This window comes from Somniosus microcephalus, chromosome 6 (assembly GCF_052327205.1).
Source record: "Somniosus microcephalus isolate GS21.2 chromosome 6, FLI_Smic_1.0, whole genome shotgun sequence".
Lineage (NCBI taxonomy): Eukaryota > Metazoa > Chordata > Chondrichthyes > Squaliformes > Somniosidae > Somniosus > Somniosus microcephalus.
In genome coordinates this window covers 137652296-137673566 of record NC_140992.1, presented here as the reverse complement: position 1 = coordinate 137673566, position 21271 = coordinate 137652296, and the positions used below count along the sequence as shown (strand labels likewise).

Genomic DNA, 21271 nt, shown 5'->3' with positions numbered 1-21271 from the left:
GGAATGATTTAGTAATTTGTATTAACAGAGTCAGGCCGCAACCAGTGCTCCCAGGCAAGCCTGTCCACCACAACACCCTGCTATGCACCAGCACAGCTACTCTCTGAAGCATATAGATAGCAAGGTTCAGGAGGGAGCACAAGGTGAGGGAGAGGAAACTGTTGCTGGCTGCTCCAGGCACCTGCCAGTCAGTGCTCTGTTACAATTCCTGCCTCTACTGCAGCGCATAGGGATCAGGAGCGATCATAATATGATAGAACTAGCTGAAGTGCCCGGCGGTGCCGAGGCTTTTTCGAGGGAATGTTGTTGTTGGAAGAGAGAGAGAGAGAGAGAGCGCGACTGGGGGGAAGAGAGAGCGCGACTGGGGGGAAGAGAGGGGAGGGGGGAGGGAGGGCGGGGAAGGGAGGGCGGGGAAGGGAGGGCGGGGAAGGGGGAGGGGAAGGGAGGTCGGGGGGGAAGGGAGGGCAGGGGGAGGGGAAGGGATAGCGGGGGGAGGGGAAGGGAGGGCGGGGGGGAGGGAGGGGGAGGGCGGGGAAGGGAGGGAGGGGGGAGGGCGGGGAAGGGAGGGCGGGGGGGGGGGGAGGGGGGGAGGAAAAGGGGGGGGAGAGAGGGAGGGGAGGGAGGGCGGGGGGCGCCCCCCCCCCCGAGGGTCGCCCCCCGAGGTGAAGACCGCCGATTGCGCGCGCCCCCCGCCCCCCGAGGGTCGCCCCCCCCGAGGTGAAGACCGCCAATTGCGCGCGCAGCAGGAGCTGAGACGCGGCGTCTCTCTCGGCCGGCGGGCCCGGTTGCCAGGGTAACCGTGACGCTGACCAAGCCAGAGAGAGAGACGCCGCATCTCAGCTGCTCCTGCTGCGCGCGCGGCCCCCCACCCCCCGCCCGAGGGTCGCGGCCCCCCCCCCGCACCCCCGAGGGTCGCGGCCCCCCCCCCCCCCCCCCCCCCGAGGTGAAGACCGCCGATTGCGGCTGTGGGAGACGTCCGGCGGGCCCGGTTGCCAGGGTAACGCTGGACGCTCAGCAAGCCCCGCCCCCCGGCCAGCCAGAGAGAGACAGCGCGTCTCAGCTCCTGCTGCGCGCGCACCCTAGCGGCGCTGGGCTGAGGCTCGGCCCTCCAGCCTTCGAGTGGGGCCGGGAGGTGCCTAGCTCGGGCGTGGGTGCGGAGGAGACGCCGAGGCTTCTGGGCCTACCTGGAAAAATGGGAAAAGGTAGGAAAATTAATGAGATTAGATAAGTTAATTACTTTCTAAATCATTTTTTTAAAAAACAATATGTGTTTTAAAAGCAACGTTTTTTTTAAGACGCAGAAAGCGGGAAAAAGAAAGGAAAAGTTTGGAATCAAGATGGCGGCGACTCACCTCGGTTCAGAACGATAAAGCCCGGCCACACACGCACCGATTGGCCCGGCGGCACACGCCAGCAACCCGGCGTACGATTGGTCGAGCTCGAGGTCACTCTGTCGCTAATGAGCGGATAATGAGATGTTAATGAGCGGAATGTTGAAGGTTTTTGGGATACCGCAGGCGCAATTTTAGCCCGGCCGAAACGTAAATACGCTTAAAACCGTCTCGGAAGCGTAAGCTTTCTTTGGAGGTAACGCGCGCGTAGGTACGCCCTGTAACTTTCGAGTGCATACCCGCAACGCACACGCGATGACAGACAGACAGATAGACAGATAGACAGAAGTACCGATTTATATATATAGACTAGGGTCCTGAATTTAAATAAAGGAAATTACGATGGTTTGAGGCGCAAGTTGGGTAGGATTGATTGGGGAATGTCTCTCAAAGGGTTGACAGTGGATAGGCAATGGCAAACATTCAAAGATCGTATGGATGAACTACAGAATTTGTTCATCCCAGTTTGGCATAAAAATAAAACAAAAAAGGTGACACAACCGTGGCTGAGAAGGGAAATTAGGGATATCATAAGATCCAAGGAGGACATATAAATTGGCCAGAAAAAGCAGTAAACCTGAGGATTGGGAGCAGTTTAGGATTCAGCAAAGGAGGACAAAGGGATTAATTAAGAGGGGGAAAATAGAGTATGAGAGTAAGCTTGCAGGCAACATAAAAACTAACTGTAAAAGCATTTATAGATATGTGAAGAGAAAAAGATTGGTGAAGTCAAGCGTAGGTCCCTTGCAGACAGAATCAGGGGAATTTATAATGGAGAATAAAGAAATGGCAGACCAATTAAATACATACTTTGGTTCTGTCTTCACAAAGGAGGACACAAATAACCTCCCAGAGATGTCGGGGAACATAGGGTCTAATGAGAGGGAGGAACTGAAAGAAATCAGTATTTGTAACGAAATGGTGTTAGGGAAATTGATGGGACTGAAGGCCGATAAATCCCCAGGGCCTGATAATCTACATCCTAGGGTACTAAAGGAAGTGGCCCTAGAAATAGTAGATGCATTGCTGGTCATCTTCCAGAATTCGATAGACTCTGGAATAGTACCCATGGATTGGAGGGCAGCTAATGTTACCCCACTATTCAAAAAAGGTGGTAGAGAGAAAACGGGGAATTATAGACTGGAAAGCCTGACATCGGTAGTGGGGAAAATGCTACAGTCCATTATAAAGGATGTAATAGCAGAGCACTTGGAAAACAGTAACAGGGTCGGACAAAGTCAACATGGATTTACAAAAGGTAAATCGTGCTTGACCAATCTACTGGAATTTTTTGAGGATGTAACTGGTAAAATAGATAAGGGAGAACCAGTGGACGTGGTGTATTTGGATTTTCAGAAGGCTTTCCATAAGGTCCCGCATAAGAGATTAGCATGTAAAGTTAAGGCACATGGGATTGGGGGCAAGGTATTAACTTGGATAGAGAACTGGTTGGCAGACAGAAAGCAAAGAGTTGGAATAAACAGGTCTTTCTCCAAGTGGCAGGCAGTGACTAGTGGGGTACTGCAGGGATCGGTCCTAGGACCCCAGCTATTCACAAAAATATTAATGATCTAGATGAGGGAACTAGATGTAATATCTCCAAGTTTGCAGACGACACAAAGCTGGGTGGGCGTGTGTGCTGTGAGGAGGATGCTGAGAAAATCCAGTATGATTTGGACAGGTTGGGTGATTGGGCAGAAGCATGGCAGATGCAATATAATGTGGATAAATGCGAGGTTATCCACTTTGGTGTCAAAAACAGGAAGGCAGATTATTATCTGAATGGCAATAGATTGGGAGAAGGGGAAGTGCAACGAGACCTGGGTGTCCTTGTGCACCAGTTGCTGAAGGTAAGCATGCAAGTGCAGCAGGCGGTTAAGAAGGCAAATGGTATGTTGGCCTTCATAGCGAGAGGGTTCGAGTACAGGAACAAGGATGTCTTGCTGCAGTTGTACAGGGCCTTGGTGAGACCGCACCTTGAGTATTGTGTGCAGTTTTGGTCGCCTTATCTAAGGAAGGATGTTCTTGCCATGGAGGGAGTGCAGCGAAGATTCACCAGGCTGATACCTGGGATGGCAGGAATGACATATGAGGAGAGATTGGGTCGATTGGGCTTATACTCACTGGAGTTTAGAAGAATGAGAGGGGATCTCATTGAAACTTATAAAATTCTAACAGGACTAGACAGACTAGATGCAGGAAGGATGTTCCCGATGGTCGGGGAGTCCAGAACCAGAGGTCACAGTCTAAGGATAAGGGGTAAACCATTTAGGACAGAGATGAGGAGGAATTTTTTCACCCAGAGTGTGGTGAACCTGTGGAATTCTCTACCACAGAAGGCAGTAGAGGCCAATTCATTAAATATATTCAAGAAGGAGTTAGATATATTTCTTAAGGCCAAAGGGATCAAGGGATATGGAGAGGGCAGGGACAGGGTACTGAATTTGGATGATCAGCCATGATCGCATTGAATGGCGGAGCAGGCTCGAGGGGCCGAATGGCCTACTCCTGCTCCTATCTTCTATGTTTCTATGTAGGACCTCACAGGACTTGCTTACAAATGATCACTTACATGAGTCATACGGATACAGTAGCATACAGGTTGTTACTGGACTAGTTAATCCAGAGGCCTGGGCTAATAATCCGCAGACGTGACTTCAAATCCCAGCATGGCAGTTTGTGAATTTGAATTCTGTTAATTAAGTAAATCTAGAATAAAAAGCTAGCATCAGTAACGGTGACCATGAAGCTCGTAAAAACCCATCTAGTTCACGGATATCCTTTAGGGAAGGAAATCTGCTATCCTTACCGGGCCTGGCCTATATGTGACCCATTGTAATGTGGTTGACTCTGAATGGCCTATTGGAGTGGCAAGCCACTCAGTTATATCAAACCGCTACAAAAAAGCATAATCAGAATAAAACCGGTCAGACCACTCAGCATCGACCAGATCCGGACATGGCAAAGGCACACCCAGCCCAGTCAACCCTGCAAAGTCCTCCTCACTAATATCTGGAGACTTGTGCCAAAATTGGGAGAGCTGCCCCACAGAGACCGTGTTGGTGCCTTGCACTTTAGGACTTTGCCATGAATCTAGATTTCTCAATAAAAGAAAGACAGACAGTCAGACAAGAATTTCATCTGCCATGTTTCCGCCTATTTCACCAGCCTTTCTACGTCCTCTTGAAGTCTATTACAATCTTCCTCACTTCCAAGTTTCATGTCATCTGCAAATTTCAAAATTGTGCCCTGCACCCCCAAGTCATAAACCTATATCAAAACCAGCAGTGGTCCTAGTACTAAACCTTGGGGAACACCACTGTTTACCTCCCTCCAGTCCGAAAAACAGCCATTCAACACAACTCTCTGGGCTAAAATTCGGGTGTTTGACGACGCCCGTTACCGGCATGACATGGCACAAAAATGGTGGCCGCCGCTCTTCCACCAGCTGGTGGCGGGGTCCTGCAGTGGCCGCCATTTTGCGAGGGCTGGCAGTGCTGCCGGTAAAAGTGCTGGAAATGTAAATGGTGAGAGGGCGATGTAAACTTAACGTCACCTCGGCAAACTTGGACTTTAGCGCTGGGTTCAGCACTGGGTCCTAAGCTCACCATGAAAACCCAGTATTCAGCAGACTGACAGAGGCGCTGTCAGCACCTCTTAAAGGGACACACACAGCTTTCAGGTAAGTTTGCATATAGGCTTTTGGACTTTTTAAAATTTTATTGAAGTAGTGGCTAGCTGCAGTACATGTTAAAAGTTTTTTTTAAGTGTGCAGGAAGTGCTGCTGGATGCTTGCAAGGTCTCGGATGGTAAAGGAAGGCAGAAAATGCTGCAAATACTCAGCAGGTCAGGCAACATTTGTGGAGAGATAAACTGAGTTCACGTCTCAGGTCGAGATGCTGCCTGACCAGCTGAGTATTTCTAGCATTTTATGCTTTTATTTCAGATTTACAGCATCTGCTTACAGAGGGAAGAGGAAGAAGCAGAAGAGGAGGAAGCAGAAGGAAGGATGCAACCCAGACAGCCCCTTTCTGGCTGGGATATCCGGATGGAATTATCCACCTGCGGTACCAGTGACCACAACCCCAATTCCCCCATCAACATTTGTCCCACACCTTACCTTCCATCTGTTACTGACCATCACAACATCCTCTTGGCCACAATGCTAATTAAAAGCCACCACAAAGCAAACTTTCCAATCCACCTATATATGTATATCCATCCAATATGACATCAAGAAATCAACTCATCACCCTTATGTATTCCCTTAGTGACTGTCTTGTGTGTGCCTTTGCCTATCCTACTGATGCCACGCATGGCTGGTGGAAGGAAGCTGACTTTCAGTGGGGGGACACTGCAAATAGCCTTGCTGATCGACCTTGAGGAGTTGGTGGCTGGGAGTGTGAAATCAAGTGACGGTATTTTTTATTCTTCTTCACTCTCCTGTCCCTCTTCTTGTTGACCCACTGATTGGGCAGGCTGCATTTCTTGGTTGAGTGAAATGAGGAAGGCACAAAGGTGGAGTTGTGCTGAGGGAAGGACAGGAAAGCAAGATGCATTTGAGGAGGAGGATAACGTATGAGGATACGAGCATGTTATATCCTTTCAGCCCCGCCGCTGGCCAAGAGCTCAGCCATGCCCCGTCTCCTCCAAGGGAGTGAGGTGAAGCTAGGATTGGGAGGTGTGCCTTGTGTTTGGTACAGGTGAGTGATTGGTGGTTGGGGGGGGGGGGGGGGGGGGGGGGGAAGTCATGCATTGAGAAGTGTGTGTGGCTAGTGGTACAGTTGGTAGGAGTTGGCTTTTGAAGGTGCATTCACTGACCTTGACCAGTGGTCTGAGGTCATGGTGCTTCTTTGGGCACTGTAGCCAGGTGGTGGGGGCGACACTGCTGGCAGTGACGGCCTCAGTGATCTGGTCCTACATCGTTCTCTGGAGGGCCTCCTAGCCCCTGTGGGTAGGGGGCCTCTCTTGCAGTGTTGACCTCCTGCACAAAGCTGGAGTGCTGCGTACGAGACCCTGGGTGCCCCTTCCCTGGCTTGCTGAACCAATTGCGTTAGTGCTGAAGCACTTTTACCATTTTTTTTTTTTTAAGGTACGGAAGGGAATTCAGCTTTAAGAGCTGAAGACTCCCATTTGGGAATTCCTTTTAATGTAAATTTTTTTTAGAAAGCAGTTGAACTGTAAGGGCTAAAAACTGCATATTATTACATCATTTATATTTTTATCATTTCATAAGGCTTTAAGAAAACGACAATGCATTGCCCTTTTAAGATCCCACAATGCTTTGCGAAATCACAGCCTGGTTTTCAGAGGCTGTGCGAAGCTGCAACGTTGCTTGTGGACGCCACATTGGGGCCTGATGCCAGGACGAACCCCACCACGAAGGCGTTACACGGTGAGTTTAAGCACTGGCCTAATAACCATTACTCCCCAGTGCCAATTTTTCAGTCCTACTAGCGCCACCATTTTCTGCGGCCATTAACCCACGGCTGCAGTGGCACCGGCAGCTTTTGTGTCGCACTCGAATTTTTAGCTCTGATTTTCTATCCCTTAGCCAATTTTGTACCCATGCTGCTACTGCCTCTTTTATACCATGGGCTTCAATTTCTCTAACAAGCCTACTATGTGGCACTTTATCAAACACCTTTTGAAAGCCCATATATACATCAACTGCACTGCCCTCATCCAACCTCTGTTACCTCATCAAAAAACTCCATCAAGTTAGTCAAACATGATTTGCCCATAACAAATCCGTGCTGGCTCTCCTTTATTAGTCCAAAATGCTTCACCAAGTGGCTGTTAAATTTCTCCCGGATTATTGCTTCTAAAAGCTTCCCCGCCAACGATGTTAAACTGACTGGCCTGTAGTTGCTGGGTTTATCCTGCTCCCCTTTTTTGAACAAGGGTGTAACATCTGCAATCCTCCAGTCCTCTGGCACCACCCCTGTATCTAAGGAGGATTGGAAGATTGTGGCCAACACCTCCGCAATTTCTACCCTTACTTCCCTCAGCAACCTAGGATGCATCCCATCCGGACCGGGTGACTTACCCACTTTAAGTACTGCCAGCTTTTCGAGTGCCTCCTCTTTATCTATTTTTATCTCATCCAGTATCCCGACAACCTGCTCGTTTACCGTAGCTTTGGCAACGTCTTCTTCCTTGGCAAACACCGATGCAAAGTACTCATTTAGTACCTCAGCCATGCCTTCTGCCTCCGCCAATAGATCTACATTTTGGTCCCTAATTAGCACCACCGCGCCTCGGACAACCCTTTTACCGTAATATGCCTATAGATTCCCTTTTATGTTAGCCGCCAATCTATTCCTGTACTGTCTCTTTGCCCCCCTTATTTCCTTTTTCACTTCTCTGTGCAGTACTTTTATATTCAGCCTGATTCTCCCTTGGATTATCAAGCTGACATCTGTCATTTCTCTGCTTCATCCTACTCTCTAACTCCTTCGTCATCTTGCTTTGGTTGCCCTTGTGGGAAAGTACCTAGACTGTACCCGAACCATTTCTTCTTTAAAGGGCACCCATTTCTCCATTATGCTGCATTCCGATTCCTACAGTCAAGTAAAGAAAGCAATAATATTTTCTCTGACCAGTTTATGACATACACGAGGGCTCCACAGAACTTGCATACTAATTTAGGTATATGTGTATTGGTTGATACAACAGAACAGCTTAACTTACCAAGAATTACCAGCAGCAGAATCCTACTCGGTTTTCTTTGCTCCTTACTGTAAACTTGGTGTTAAAAGGAGGCATTGGGTGCATGTTTAGGCCTTTTTTGCTACAGATGCTCAACAAGGAACTCAAGTCCAGTCAGGACTTGAATATTGCTCCCATATCTGGAGCACCCTCCCTCTCCAGGACAGGACACAAAAAAAAGCTAGTTGCCATTCCCTCTACTCCTTCCAGGCTCCAAGCTCTCTCCCTTGGTTACAGTCTTTCTTGTCTCTCTCTCTATTTTATCAATGGTGAATGTTTTCTCTCTGCTTCCTCCTAACAAACATGTTCTGTAATGTATATACCTTTAAGGGGGGAACGATCTTTTACAGCTCATGTATACTGCAGTACCGGCAGTGACCACACCTGTACATAGCACTGAGTAGTAATCTGTACAGATCAGTTCCCGTGTGAGCCACGTTGAGTAAACACCTGTTGTACCGTTCTCCTGCAGTCTGTGTCTTATTATACATGGACACAACATGTTCGACACATTTTTCCTTCTCGCATCCTCATCATCTCCTCTGAGATTCTTCTCTCAGCCCTCAGAATTGTTGAACTCCTTACTTCCCTCAGTCTTTCATTCCACCTACAAGTACAGGTTTTTAAAAGCCAAGCTTGGTGTCACCTAATCCTTACTTCCTGATTTACTTCATCTTCTATCCTACACTTTCCAACCGTGTTGGTGCCTTGCACTGTAGGACTTTGCTATCAACCTAGATTTCTCAATAAAAGACAGACAGAGAGTCAGACATGGATAGACAGGACAAGACAGGCCGATGGGTGGCAGATAGACACAATCCCCACAGACTCGAGCTTCAGGCAACTCAGGTGGTTAGTTCCTGTAGACATTTCCTAACAGCTCCATTCACAAAGGTCTCTTTACATTCTATACATCACACTATTTTCCAAACATTTCTTTTAATCCTTGTTACAAAGCTGCTGAACAAGAACTTTAGCAGCAGAGAGTAATCAAAGCCAGGTGGTCTAATTAAATCTCTACAAAGATTTCTCTCTGCATACTTACAATCATTCCGTACAGCGGCAGCTGACCATGTACTTTAAATTGGTTGCTGGCCGTCACTCCTTTGCTCGTGTACAACAGCATGTCAGAGAACTAGGAGAGATGACAAACGCAGTGAGTCATACAATGTGGCTCATCATTTAGAGAAAAATTAACAGATCAAGCTATCAAACTGAGCCATTCCATCAAACTCAGATATGCCAAACTGAATAACACAATCAACTGAAATATGCAAAGAGCCTTACAACACAATCAAACTGAAATACGTCAAAAGAGAATGCAGAGTAGCGGTGAATGGAGGGAGGTATACAGCAGTATTCCCCAGGGGCCGGTATTAGGACCAATGTTCCCATTAAGCTGCATGGCCCATTCAAACTTCTGCACATGTGCGGATTTTCAAATTAAAAGTTGCTGAGTGGCCTGCGCGGAACCTCCAGACCCCGAAATACCCATCGCCCGCAATACCCCAACGCCGGCAATACCGAAATAGCCCGTCGCCCGAAATACCCTGCCGCCCGAAATACCACACAAACTGAAATACCCCAACAAACCGAAACAGCCCGTCGCCCGAAATACCGCCACAAACCGAAACAACCCGTCGCCCGAACCGAAACACCCCGTCGCCCGAAATACCTCCACAAACCGAAATACCCCGACGCCCGAAACGCCCCGTCGCCCGAAACGCCCCGTCGCCCGAAACGCCCCGTCGCCCGAAACGCCCCGTCGCCCAAAATACCCCAGCAAACCGAAATAACCCGTGGCTCGAAATACCCCATCGCCCGAAATAAACCAATAAACCGAAACAGCCCGCCGCCCGAAATAAACCAATAAACCGAAACAGCCCGCCGCCCGAAACAGCCCAACAAACCTAAATATCCCTTCACCTGAAATACCCCAACAAATCGAAATACCCCATCACCCGAAATACCACAACACCCGAAATAATCCAACAAACCAAAATACCCCGTCGCCCGAAATACCCCCCAAAAAATACCCCGTCGCCCGAAAATACGCCAAAAAACAAAATACCCCGTCGCCCGAAATACCCCAAAAAACAAAATACCCCGTCGCCCGAAATAGCCAGACGCCCGAAATAGCCCGACGCCCGAAATAGCCCACCAGAAATAAACCGAAATACCCCGACGCCCGAAATAGCCCGACGCCAGAAATAAACCGAAATACCCCGACGCCCGAAATAACCCCTACGCCCGAAGTAACCCCTCGCCCGAAATAACCCCTCGCCCGAAATAACCCAATAAACCGAAACAGCCCGCCGCCCGAAACACCCCGTCCTCTGAAACACCCCATCACCCGAAACACCCCATCAAAGTGAAGTAGTTACCTTTACATAGAGGGGAATCAGTGGTGAGGGTTTGCGTGTGGGAGAATGTAAATTTTATACACAAACGATAAGAGATCAAGTCCTTGAAAGGCGTAATCACCATTATATACAGTGGAGTTAATTACCAACTTTTCAGGGTTCTCAGGAGGATGAGAAACCCTTCGCATACAGATGAAGTGACAATGGCCGACACAGTGCAAGAGAACGTTACACATGTGGGAATACAAAGGGGTAAGATGAGAGAGAAACAGGCACCTTTAAATACAGGGGAATCACAGTGAGAGATAAGGCTTGCAAGAGGGCCTGTTCCCTTACAACAGGTGAATCAGCAGTGAGGGACAGCGTCGACTCCCTTACATCCAGGGCTATTAGATAGTGCCAGCACTTACCAGGAAAAACATCCTCTGCTGCAGCCCTTTTTTGGTAAGTTTATAGAGACAGCCTTCCCGAATGAAGTCCTGAGGGAAGAGGAAGCAGAGAAATGTATTAAATCGCCCAATGTGCATTCTCCACCTGAGCGATGACTGAAAGATATCACAGCCGAGTCCGATCGTCTCCTTCCGCCTCATCCATATATGTGAACATCCAGAAGAGGTGGGAACGCTTGCTATTTCAGCCTCATCTCCTTGGTGTCAGCTATCCCATTGCTGTTTGTGCAGATTGGCTGCCCATATTTCCTACATTACAACAGTGACTACACTTCAAAAAGTCTTTCACTGGCTTTGAAGTGGTTTGGGACGTTGTGAGGTTGTCACTGTTGAGGTTGTGAAAGGCGCTATATAAATGCAAGTTCTTTGTTTTTTTCTGTTGCTTGTCTCTGCAACATAAGGGGAGGGAGATGCCAAATCACAGGCCAAGGGCGAGTCAACAGCAGTGACATTTATCATCAACAGTGACAAGAGAATATTCTGCTGCCCCCCTCTACCCCCCAAACTGTGGAGCAACCTGTGATAGTGCAACAAGTCAAACACCAGCCAGGCCAAGAGCAAACTTGTGTCTGACAAACTTGACTGAGTTCTTTGGTGAAGCAACTGAGTGGGGTTGCTGTTGTGCATATGGACTTTCAGAAGGTGTTTGACAAAGTGCCACACAATAGACTTGTTAGCAAAACTGAAGCCCATGGGGATTAAAGAGACAGTGGCAGCATGGATACAAGATTGGCGTAGAGACAGAAAGCAGAGAGTAGTGGTGAACAGTTGTTTTTCAGACTGGAGGGAAGTATACAGTGGTGTCCCCCAGGGGCTGGTATTAGGACCTTGCAGGAAGGTAAAAGCTACCCTTACGAATGCCTAACCCCTAGAAGACAACCCCCACTGCACTAGTGCGACATTTCCACCACTCTGGCATCCGAGAGTCAAATCCCTGTTTGTGCTGAATTCGGAGCTGTTTTCCTGGCATGAACTCACATCTGCTATACCCTGTGGTGAGAATGTCCAAACTAGGAGAGTTTCATTTCATTCTGGGCTGATTTTCCCTCCTCCTTCAAAGGTTTGCTTTTAATTTATGCCTAGGATCAGGAAAAAGAAAAGGCGAGCACTCCACGTTTCCTGGACTTACCCTTCCTGGCAGGATCAGATTGTCAACGCCAATAAGGTCCCGTTGCAGCTCCGTGAGCTTCTGAAAATTCTCCAGCCTGATTAAACTACTGTGCAGCTGAGCACTCATCTCTCTGACCTCCTTCAGGGCATCTGCACATGGAAATCAGCAGCAAGATCTGTGAAACAGCCACTAAACTCTTGTTTGATATATACCATAGTAATCAATACTCCCTAACTGACCGCAGCAGTCTGTGACTGGCGAGGGAACCTCATTGGGCGGATTCAATGCACCGCTGCTAGGATTGGCTTTTTTCACCTGTATGGTAGCAGAATCGCATCCACACCTCACAAACCCTCATGTGTTCTGAGCAGTTCAACCCAAGGCGACTCAGTTACTGAGATCTGGCTGGTTCTGTATCCCAAAAGCCTTGGTCCCATCACTCTTTAGCCCACAGACTGTGGATACAACTTCCGTGGCGCCACGGAGCCTCAGTCCTGGGGCAAGCTGCAGCCTAACTTCACTCCCTGAAAGACCCCGTGGCTCCTTCACTCCCTCTTCGAGCACCAGTCCAGCGCCAAGACATGGCACTCCCATACTACCTACAGGCCATGAGATATCAATCAGCTGATGTCTTTGTGCGGACAGGTAAGGGTGCAAGATAAACAAATTTATGCTCACGCATGCTCACACTGGTTGCTTTTGTCGTAGGCCTGCATATCAATAGGGGGTCTGACTATCCTGGGGATATCCTACCTGTAGTATATATCACACTGATACTGACCTCGGCACTCAGGTGGTTGGACATGAGGTGTGTATGGTAGTATCTCACGCACTGATACTGACCTCTGCAGTCTCCGTAATCTCGATGGTCAGGAGGATAATGCTTGCAGAGTCTCTCCAAGATGAGTTTATAGTGCATCAGCCTCTGGATGGGCTTGAGCAGGAATGTGTTCAGGGGGAGGTAACAAACCTTCTGCAGCTCAAACTCTTTGTAAACACCCTCCAGTTTCTTTGAGTGCTTGGTGGCTTTCTCCAGTTCGGTTAGAACCTCGTCATGTTTCTGTAGGTAGCTGGTGAACTCCTGAAGTTAAAGTTAAAGACAATGAAATCTTGTAAGTATAGTCATCCAAATACATGTGGTTAAGTTTGGTTATGCAAAAGTGTCTGATATATCCACCAGAAGTTCTTGGTGGCCTTGAGCTGAAACCTTTTCCATGCCTGACCCTGATGGAGTAGAGTAAGGAGCCTGACTCACAGAGCTCTCTGACAACTTAGTGGGTAAGTACACTGCCCATTCTGGTACTGAAACATATAAACCAGGGAGGTTTGTGCTCAGTTGGCTACAATTGGCCTCAGTACCCAGAGCAGGGTGGGTGGTGGGGGAAATCAGCCAGTGCTCCTGCTATTGATTGCTCTCCAGTGATCGCTGTGGGACAATGCGTGTCTGGATGACTGCTGAGGGCAGGATCAGACATACCCCCATAGTTGAACACACAGATGTGGCCACTGGATAGGGCTGCCTGTGGCCCTGGGATGGGACTCCAGCACGAGTCACTGCCTTCAGGGCAAGGAGAGAGAAATAAAGGGAGCGGGCATCACTTCGGCTGGTGGGAATGACCAACAGCTGCAGTTAGTGTTACACTGCAGCATGGCTAACACTGCGGAAGCAGCATTATGCGCAACTGTAAGAATATAGGTGGCTCTTTTTGGACACAGTTGCTGACAGGCCGGGACTGGGGACGGTGGCCGGGGCCGGGGACTGGGGACGGTGGCCGGGGACGGTGGACGGGGCCTGGCCGCGGGGGGCGGCCGCCGGGGCCTGGCCGCGGGGGGCGGCCGCCGGGGCCTGGCCGCGGGGGGCGGCCGCCGGGGCCTGGCCGCGGGGGGCGGCCGCCGGGGCCTGGCCGCGGGGGGCGGCCGCCGGGGCCTGGCCGCGGGGGGCGGCCGCCGGGGCCTGGCCGCGGGGGGCGGCCGCCGGGGCCTGGCCGCGGGGGGCGGCCGCCGGGGCCTGGCCGCGGGGGGCGGCCGCCGGGGCCTGGCCGCGGGGGGCGGCCGCCGGGGCCTGGCCGCGGGGGGCGGCCGCCGGGGCCTGGCCGCGGGGGGCGGCCGCCGGGGCCTGGCCGCGGGGGGCGGCCGCCGGGGCCTGGCCGCGGGGGGCGGCGGCCGAGGCCGGGGACGGCGGCCGAGGCCGGGGACCGGGGGCGGCGGCCGAGGCCGGGGACCGGGGGCAGCGGCCGAGGCCGGGGGCGGCCGCCGAGGCCGGGGACCGGGGGCGGCCGCCGAGGCCGGGGACCGGGGGCGGCCGCCGAGGCCGGGGACCGGGGGCGGCCGCCGAGGCCGGGGACCGGGGGCGGCCGCCGAGGCCGGGGACCGGGGGCGGCCGCCGAGGCCGGGGACCGGGGGCGGCCGCCGAGGCCGGGGACCGGGGGCGGCCGCCGAGGCCGGGGACCGGGGGCGGCCGCCGAGGCCGGGGACCGGGGGCGGCCGCCGAGGCCGGGGACCGGGGGCGGTTACCGAGGCCGGGGACCGGGGGCGGTTACCGAGGCCGGGGACCGGGGGCGGTTACCGAGGCCGGGGACCGGGGGCGGTTACTGAGGCCGGGGACCGGGGGCGGTTACTGAGGCCGGGGACCGGGGGCGGTTACTGAGGCCGGGGACCGGGGGCGGTTACTGAGGCCGGGGACGGTTACTGAGGCCGGGGACCGGGGGCGGTTACTGAGGCCGGGGACCGGGGGCGGTTACTGAGGCCGGGGACCGGGGGCGGTTACTGAGGCCGGGGACTGGGGGCGGTTACTGAGGCCGGGGACTGGGGGCGGTTACTGAGGCCGGGGGCAGTTACTGAGGCCGGGGACTGGGTGAATACAATCAGGTGCTGATTATATCCCTTGGTACTCGCATCCAGTGGAAGTCATCCGACGTGACGCTGAATCTTCACACTGCAACATCAGGTTTGTATTCCTGGCACTGAGCACCGGACTATCACATACCTGAAACAAATGTGGCCTTTACTGAACACAAAGGACATGGCTGCCCAACACCAGAAAACAGTTCCAGCTATGAAGTAAATCGTGTTGTTGGACCGCACCTTGAGAACGCACATGTTCCGAAGCATGACGTCGCCGATTCTCTGATAATCTCCTTTCACGTGTGCATTGGATCGTCCTTCCCTGAAAAGCAAAGATATACCTGTACATGATGACTGGCACATTCAGAGGATGAGGTCATTGAGCAGTCCCTACTCAATGAAATCTCTGCTACAGAGTCTCCCGTGTTTCCTGCATCTAACACTCTTAAACAACTCCTGGATTAAACCATCTTCTCAAGAGAAAATTCAATGACCCTTGGATTAAATCTTCATTCTTTGAGTACAGCGAACCTTGAATTAAACCTTCCTGTACAGAATGCAGCAACTCCTGGATTAAATATCTTCCTTAAGAACAAGCTGGGTGACTGCAAGGGTGCATTTACTACAACTGAACTGTTGTTTCAAAGTGGTTTCATGTTGCGCCAATTATGACGTAAATGTGACCAAAATCTGGAGCCATCTTGGCTTGACCTGACATCAGGGAGAAGCAGACACAGAGGAGTCAGGCCCAGACTCTGGATTTATAATCGGTGCACTTCACTTGTAGTGTAAATGCACCCCAAGATAACCAGATGAATAAAGATGAGGAAGGCCATTCGGCCCAACTTAGCCCACCCATCCAAATAAGAAAACCCGACAGTAACCCCATCACAACCCCAACCAATAGGCTCTTGTTGGCAGAATACTGCAAGTGTTGATTACTCTTTGTGAAGAAATTCTTCCTGGGCAGATCAGTCCCAGATTTGCCGTTTTATCAGTTTGAACCTCTGGCTCCTTGCCCGACTGTCTTGCTTTACCTCGAAATGCTCTGGGTTTATCTTTTCTATACCACTAACGTTTTATACTTCTATAAAAGGTGCCCCCTCAGTTGCCTTCTTTCAAGGTTGAAGAGCTCCATTTATCCTCACAGCTCAGTCCCCTGAAGTTGGGATCGGCCTTGTAGCTCTTCTTTGGTTTTTCTTGTGTCTTGGTGACCAAAACTAGATAGTACTGAAGGTATAGTTTGACTAGAGCATGGTACAGCTTCAGGAGGACTTCCTCTGACACGTACTCCACTGATCTGACAATATATTTCAGCATTCTGCAGGTTTTATTGGTTTGCTGTTAACCAGTGCCTTGACATGCTAAATTCCAAACACCCCCCCAGATCTCTCAACCTCAACCCTATCTATTTCTGCATCATTCATAGAGCATGTATGGTGCCCATTCTTTCTTCCACTATTTGGTGCCTTAGGCATACATATATATACCTGCATTCAATTTCAACTGCCTCTCATTTAATTTACAAATTTTATCAAACTCCTTTCTGTAGTTCCATGGCTGCTTCCTTAACCTCCCCACCCACACCCAACTTGACCAGATCATTGATGAAAATTAGGTCCTAACATCGAGCACCAAGATAGCCATTCAGTACTTCCTCTCCTAATTCAGGCATCACTCCCCTAACAGGTAGCCACTGCCAACTTCCAGCCAGTTTCTTATCCATTTCCAGGTTTACCTTGAAGTCCCGTTGCTTTCAACTTGAAGTCTTTCAGGCTTTCAGTCTCGAAGAATAATTCTACCCAAAACATTAAATTGCCTTTCTCTACAGATGTTGGCTGGCCTGCTGTGTGTTTCCAGCATTTCATTTGTGGTTTTTGTTTCAGATTTCCATCAATTGCAGTTTTTCTTTTTACCATAGTCCACTTGATAGGTCACCTCTTTGAAGAGGTCTACAATCTCAGACAGGATCTACCCTTTCTGAAGCTATTGACTAGGTTATTATTGCAGGGAGTTTGTTGCTGATAATTGGTTCTGTTATTTCACTCATTACTGAAATAAAACGAATGGGTCTCTTGTCTCCTCCTGTAGGTAGCGCTGTCCCAGGATGTCTCTCCTCCCCATGTAGGTGGAGTTGCCCCGGGAGGTGTCTTCTCCACCTGTAGGTAGCGCTGTCCCGGGATGTCTCTCCTCCTCCTGTCGGTGGCGCTTTCCTGGAAGATCTCTCCTCCTCCAGTAGGTGGTGCTGTCCTTGGAGGTCTCACCTCCTCCTGTAGGTGGCGCTGTCCCGGGAGGACTCTCCTCCCCCTGTAGGTGGAGCTAACTGGGAGGCATCTCCGCCTCCTGTAGATCATCAAACATTCTCTCTTTAGAAAATATGGCAACTCCTGAATTAGATCCTCCGAGACAAGACTACTGCAAATCCTGGATTAACTCTCAGCTGCACGGCAGCACTTCCTGTATTTAACCCTCTCCTGGAGAGTATAGCTCCTCTCCAGAAGAGGGTGCAGCATCTCTTGGGTTCAGCTATCCTCCCAAGAGGGCGTACAGTGACTCCTGGATTTAACCTTCCTCTACAGACTACAGCAAGTCCTGTGTTAAATCTCCTCCTGGAGAGCACTTCAATTCTTGGATTAACCCTACCTGCCAAATACAGCAATTCCTATAGAAAACTCTCTCCCAGAAGAAAAATAATCTATCTGTGGGGTGTTTCTCATTCTTCGAAAGGGGCATTACCCTTCGGAAGAAGGGAGAGAATCAAAAGGACATAGTTCCTTTAAGATGATGGGGATGCCAGTGAGCACAGCACTGCTCATCTCTGCTGTAGTGAAACAGAGCCTCCCTGTGGCTGGCCTGCAGTTCTGTCCTTTCTAACATGCCAGTAATTAGATTTTTTTTAAATATTGCTGTAACCATAGTATCTTTGTAAAAGCAGTGGTTAGAAGCTTAAGCAGGCTCCCTGAAGAAATTTTCTAAATCAATATAAATAAGTAGGCCCATTAAATATATTCCTTCTTCAAGTAAGAGTGTTGTGTATAAAGGCACAAAATAAGTTAGTGTGTGGCGTTAGAACCTGAAGTACTCCAGGACAGATCTCAACAGACAAGGGCTGAAGTTGTTATTTGTGGTACAATCCTGACAGTTCTGTGATGCGGTTACTGGGCAGCACCGACATAAGTACTCAGGGACAAGTCCACTGTCGGAAGGATCCTACCAACAAAGCAACAAAGGCAAAGGGAACTCACCAAAGAGCTAGTCTCTGTTCAATCTCTTTCAGAAATCCGCGATGAAACTCATAAATAGGGTCAATGTTGGAAAACAGCAGAGTCATTAGTCCTTCTGGCATTGCATTCTCTTTGATAACCGCACTACGGAACCACTACAAGAGAAAGAAAAGACTTGTATAGCGCATTCATGACCTCAGGACATCCCAAAGCAAACAAACAACAATATGATAATGACCATATAATCTGTCTTTAGTGATGTTGGTTGAGGGATAAATATTGGCCAGGACTCTATTGGCGAACGCCCCTGCTCTTCTTCGAAATAGTCCCATAGGATCTTTTACATCCACCCGAGAGAGCAGATGGGGTCTCGGTTTAACATTTCATCTGAAAGGCAGCACCTCCGACAGTGCAGCACTGCTCTGGGAGTGTCGGCCTGGATTTTTGTGCTCAAGTCTCTGGAGTGGGACTTGAACTCACAACCTTCTGGCCCAGAGGCGAGAGTGCTACCTGACACAGCCACGGCCGACACTACAATAACAAGGCACCAAGGAGCAAGTAGAAAAACACTGAAAACAACTTTAAAAATGAAGGAGACAGGATAAAGCCTACTGAATCCCCTTACCACAGTGATGACTTCCAAATCCTTCAGATAGGTCCTTTCTGTGGTCAGGATTTCCTTTGCAATGAAGTAGGCCTTGTCAGCTGGGTAACGCTGTAAAAAACCCATCAGACAGTAAACCATCATCTCAGGAAATCATCTTCACACCAATTGGCCAATCCCACATAAATACAGTCAGCTCTCAAATCATCGTGGAGACGCCTCGAATCAGGTTGTGGGCGGAACGCAACATTTTCCACCTTTCAAAATCCCCGCTGGAAGCAGGAGCGGACGCAGGAAGTACACCCACCCTTCCGTGCAGTAGTAAGGAAGTGAGTGAGGTTTTCGCCCTGGTGACGCTGAATCCAATGAGTGCCAGTGCCGCCCTGGCATCCAGTGTTGCTATTTTAAAAGGTGAGCGATTAGGGAAATCAGAGGAAGAGGGGGAATCAGGCATTTAAATTCGCCTGACCCGAGGGAGCTGACAGCATGTGGCGGGGCGCAAACAACAGGCGAGCGGAAGTCCTGCCCCATCACAGTATTGCCAGCACAAAGGTACCACGGGAAATTCAGCCATGGGGTTTATTCTCTCTGTCCTCCATCATTTCTAAAGGTGGCATCCATATTTGACATAGCAACAAGACTAGGCCATTGGGCCCCTCAGGCCGGTCCTGCCATTCAATTAGATCCTGGTTGATTTCTAACTTAACCCCCATCTGCGTTCTTTTCACAAGAGCAGGGAGTACGATTTTGCTTATCCCTTCCTTTCAAAACCACCGCATCACATCAAAACAGGTGGCATCTATCTCCTTGGGGTTGGGAGGAGAAAATAAATCACCAGCCAGTTCCTGCTGGACAGTGTGCATTCAGATAGCAGACGAGAGCTGCTTCAGGCTGGCCTACCAGCACTCTCACATGGAGAACGGACCCTTCAGTGAGATATCAGATGGTAGCTGAATGTCATGGACAAGTGCCCCAGCAAGAGACAGCGTCTTCAGGAAAAGAGAGAAAGAGGAAAAAACGGTTTTACTCTGTACAAGGAAGAAAGAAGGAAAAGAAAGAAAAACTTGCATTCTTCCATGACTTCAGGACGTCCCAAAGCGCTTTACAGCCAATTATATACTTTTGAAGTGTAGTTACTGTTTAATGTAGGAAACACAGCAGCCAATTTGTGCATTGCAAGGTCCCAAAAACAGCAATGAGATAATGAGCAGATAATCTGTTTTTCTATTACTGATGTTGGTTGAGGGATAAATATTGGACAGGACACTGGGGAGAACTCTTCAGCTCTTCAAAATAGTGCCATGGGATCTTTTACGTCCACCTGAGAGGGATCTCAGTTTAACATCTCAATGAAAGGTGCACTGGAGTGTCAGCCTAGATGATGTGCTCAATTCCTACAGTGGGGCTTGAACCAACAACCTTCGGACTCAAAAGCAAGAGTATGACCAACTGAGCCACAGCTAACACCTGGTATAAAGTTGCAGTATCAGTGGGAAAAACAGTGACTGTAATGTCACCAGACCAAATCACACAGGTTACATGGCTGCAGGCTGCTGGTTTTTATTTTTCATTCCCATACAATGCAGTGGTGTTCCCCAAGGGTCAGTTTTGGATCCATTACTCTTCAATTTTTATAAACAACCTAGACTCGGGTGTAGGGAGCAGAATTATAAAGTTTGCAGATGATACGAAACTTTCCAACGTAGAAGATAGTGATGAGGATAGTTATAGACTTCAGGATGACATAGACAGGATGGTGAAATGGACAGAAGCATGGCAGATGGAGTTCAATGCAGAGAAGTATGAAATGAAGACTAATACAGAAAGACAGTATATTATAAATGGCACAATTCTGAAAAGTGTCGATGAGCAGAGACCTTGGTGTCCATTTACACAAATCGTTAAAGGTGGCAGGGCAAGTTGATAAGGTGGTTAAAAAATCATATGGGTTACTTGGGTTTATAAATAGAGGAATAGAATAGAAAAACAAGGAGATCGTGATAGAACTTTATAAATCACTGGTTAGGCCTCAGCTGGAGTATTGTGGACAATTCTGGGCCCCACACTTCAGGAAAGATGGAAAGGCCTTAGAAAGAGTACAGGAGGTTTACCAGGATGTCACCAGGGATGAGGGACTTCAGTTATGAGGAGAGGTTGGAAAAGTTAGGACTGTTCTCCTTAGAGCAGAGAAGGTTAAGAGGTGACCTAATAGAGGTTTTCAAGGTGATGAGAGGTTTTGATAGAGTAGAGAGAGAAAAACTATTCCCTCTGGCGACTGGTCAATAATCAGAGATCACAGATTCAAAATCATTGGAGAAAGATCTAGAGGGGAGATGAGGAGAATTTTTTTTCACTCGGAGAGTTGTCGGGATCTGGATGGTTCCACCTGAAAAGGTGGTGGAAGCTGATTCCATCAATCATTTTAAAAGGGAGTTGGATGGGTTCTTGAGGATGAGGAACTTACAGGGTTACGGACAAAAAGCGGGGGTGTGGGACTGAGCACAACTGCTCTTTCAGAGAGCCAGCACAGGCACGATGGGCCGAATGGCCTCCTTCTGTGCTGTAAGTTTCTAT

The 21271-nt window shown here is 49.6% G+C and overlaps 1 protein-coding gene across 8 annotated transcripts in view; it reads right to left on the bottom strand.

The window, feature by feature from the left end:
* Positions 1–21271, bottom strand: part of farp2 (FERM, RhoGEF and pleckstrin domain protein 2) — a 208007-nt gene that overhangs the window by 38309 nt on the left and 148427 nt on the right. For 7 of the 8 annotated variants that reach the window (XM_085990846.1, XM_085990849.1, XM_085990847.1 and 4 more), the window contains exons 15-21: positions 18719–18808; positions 18115–18248; positions 15110–15191; positions 12869–13106; positions 12044–12174; positions 10876–10944; positions 9148–9237 (exon numbers count right to left, since the gene is read on the bottom strand). In XM_085990846.1, the coding sequence (XP_085846972.1) occupies positions 9148–9237; positions 10876–10944; positions 12044–12174; positions 12869–13106; positions 15110–15191; positions 18115–18248; positions 18719–18808 (834 nt within the window). Of the gene's footprint in view, positions 1–6150; positions 7550–9147; positions 9238–10875; positions 10945–12043; positions 12175–12868; positions 13107–15109; positions 15192–18114; positions 18249–18718; positions 18809–21271 lie in introns of those variants that run through there. The other variant, XM_085990852.1, reaches the window with a different exon arrangement.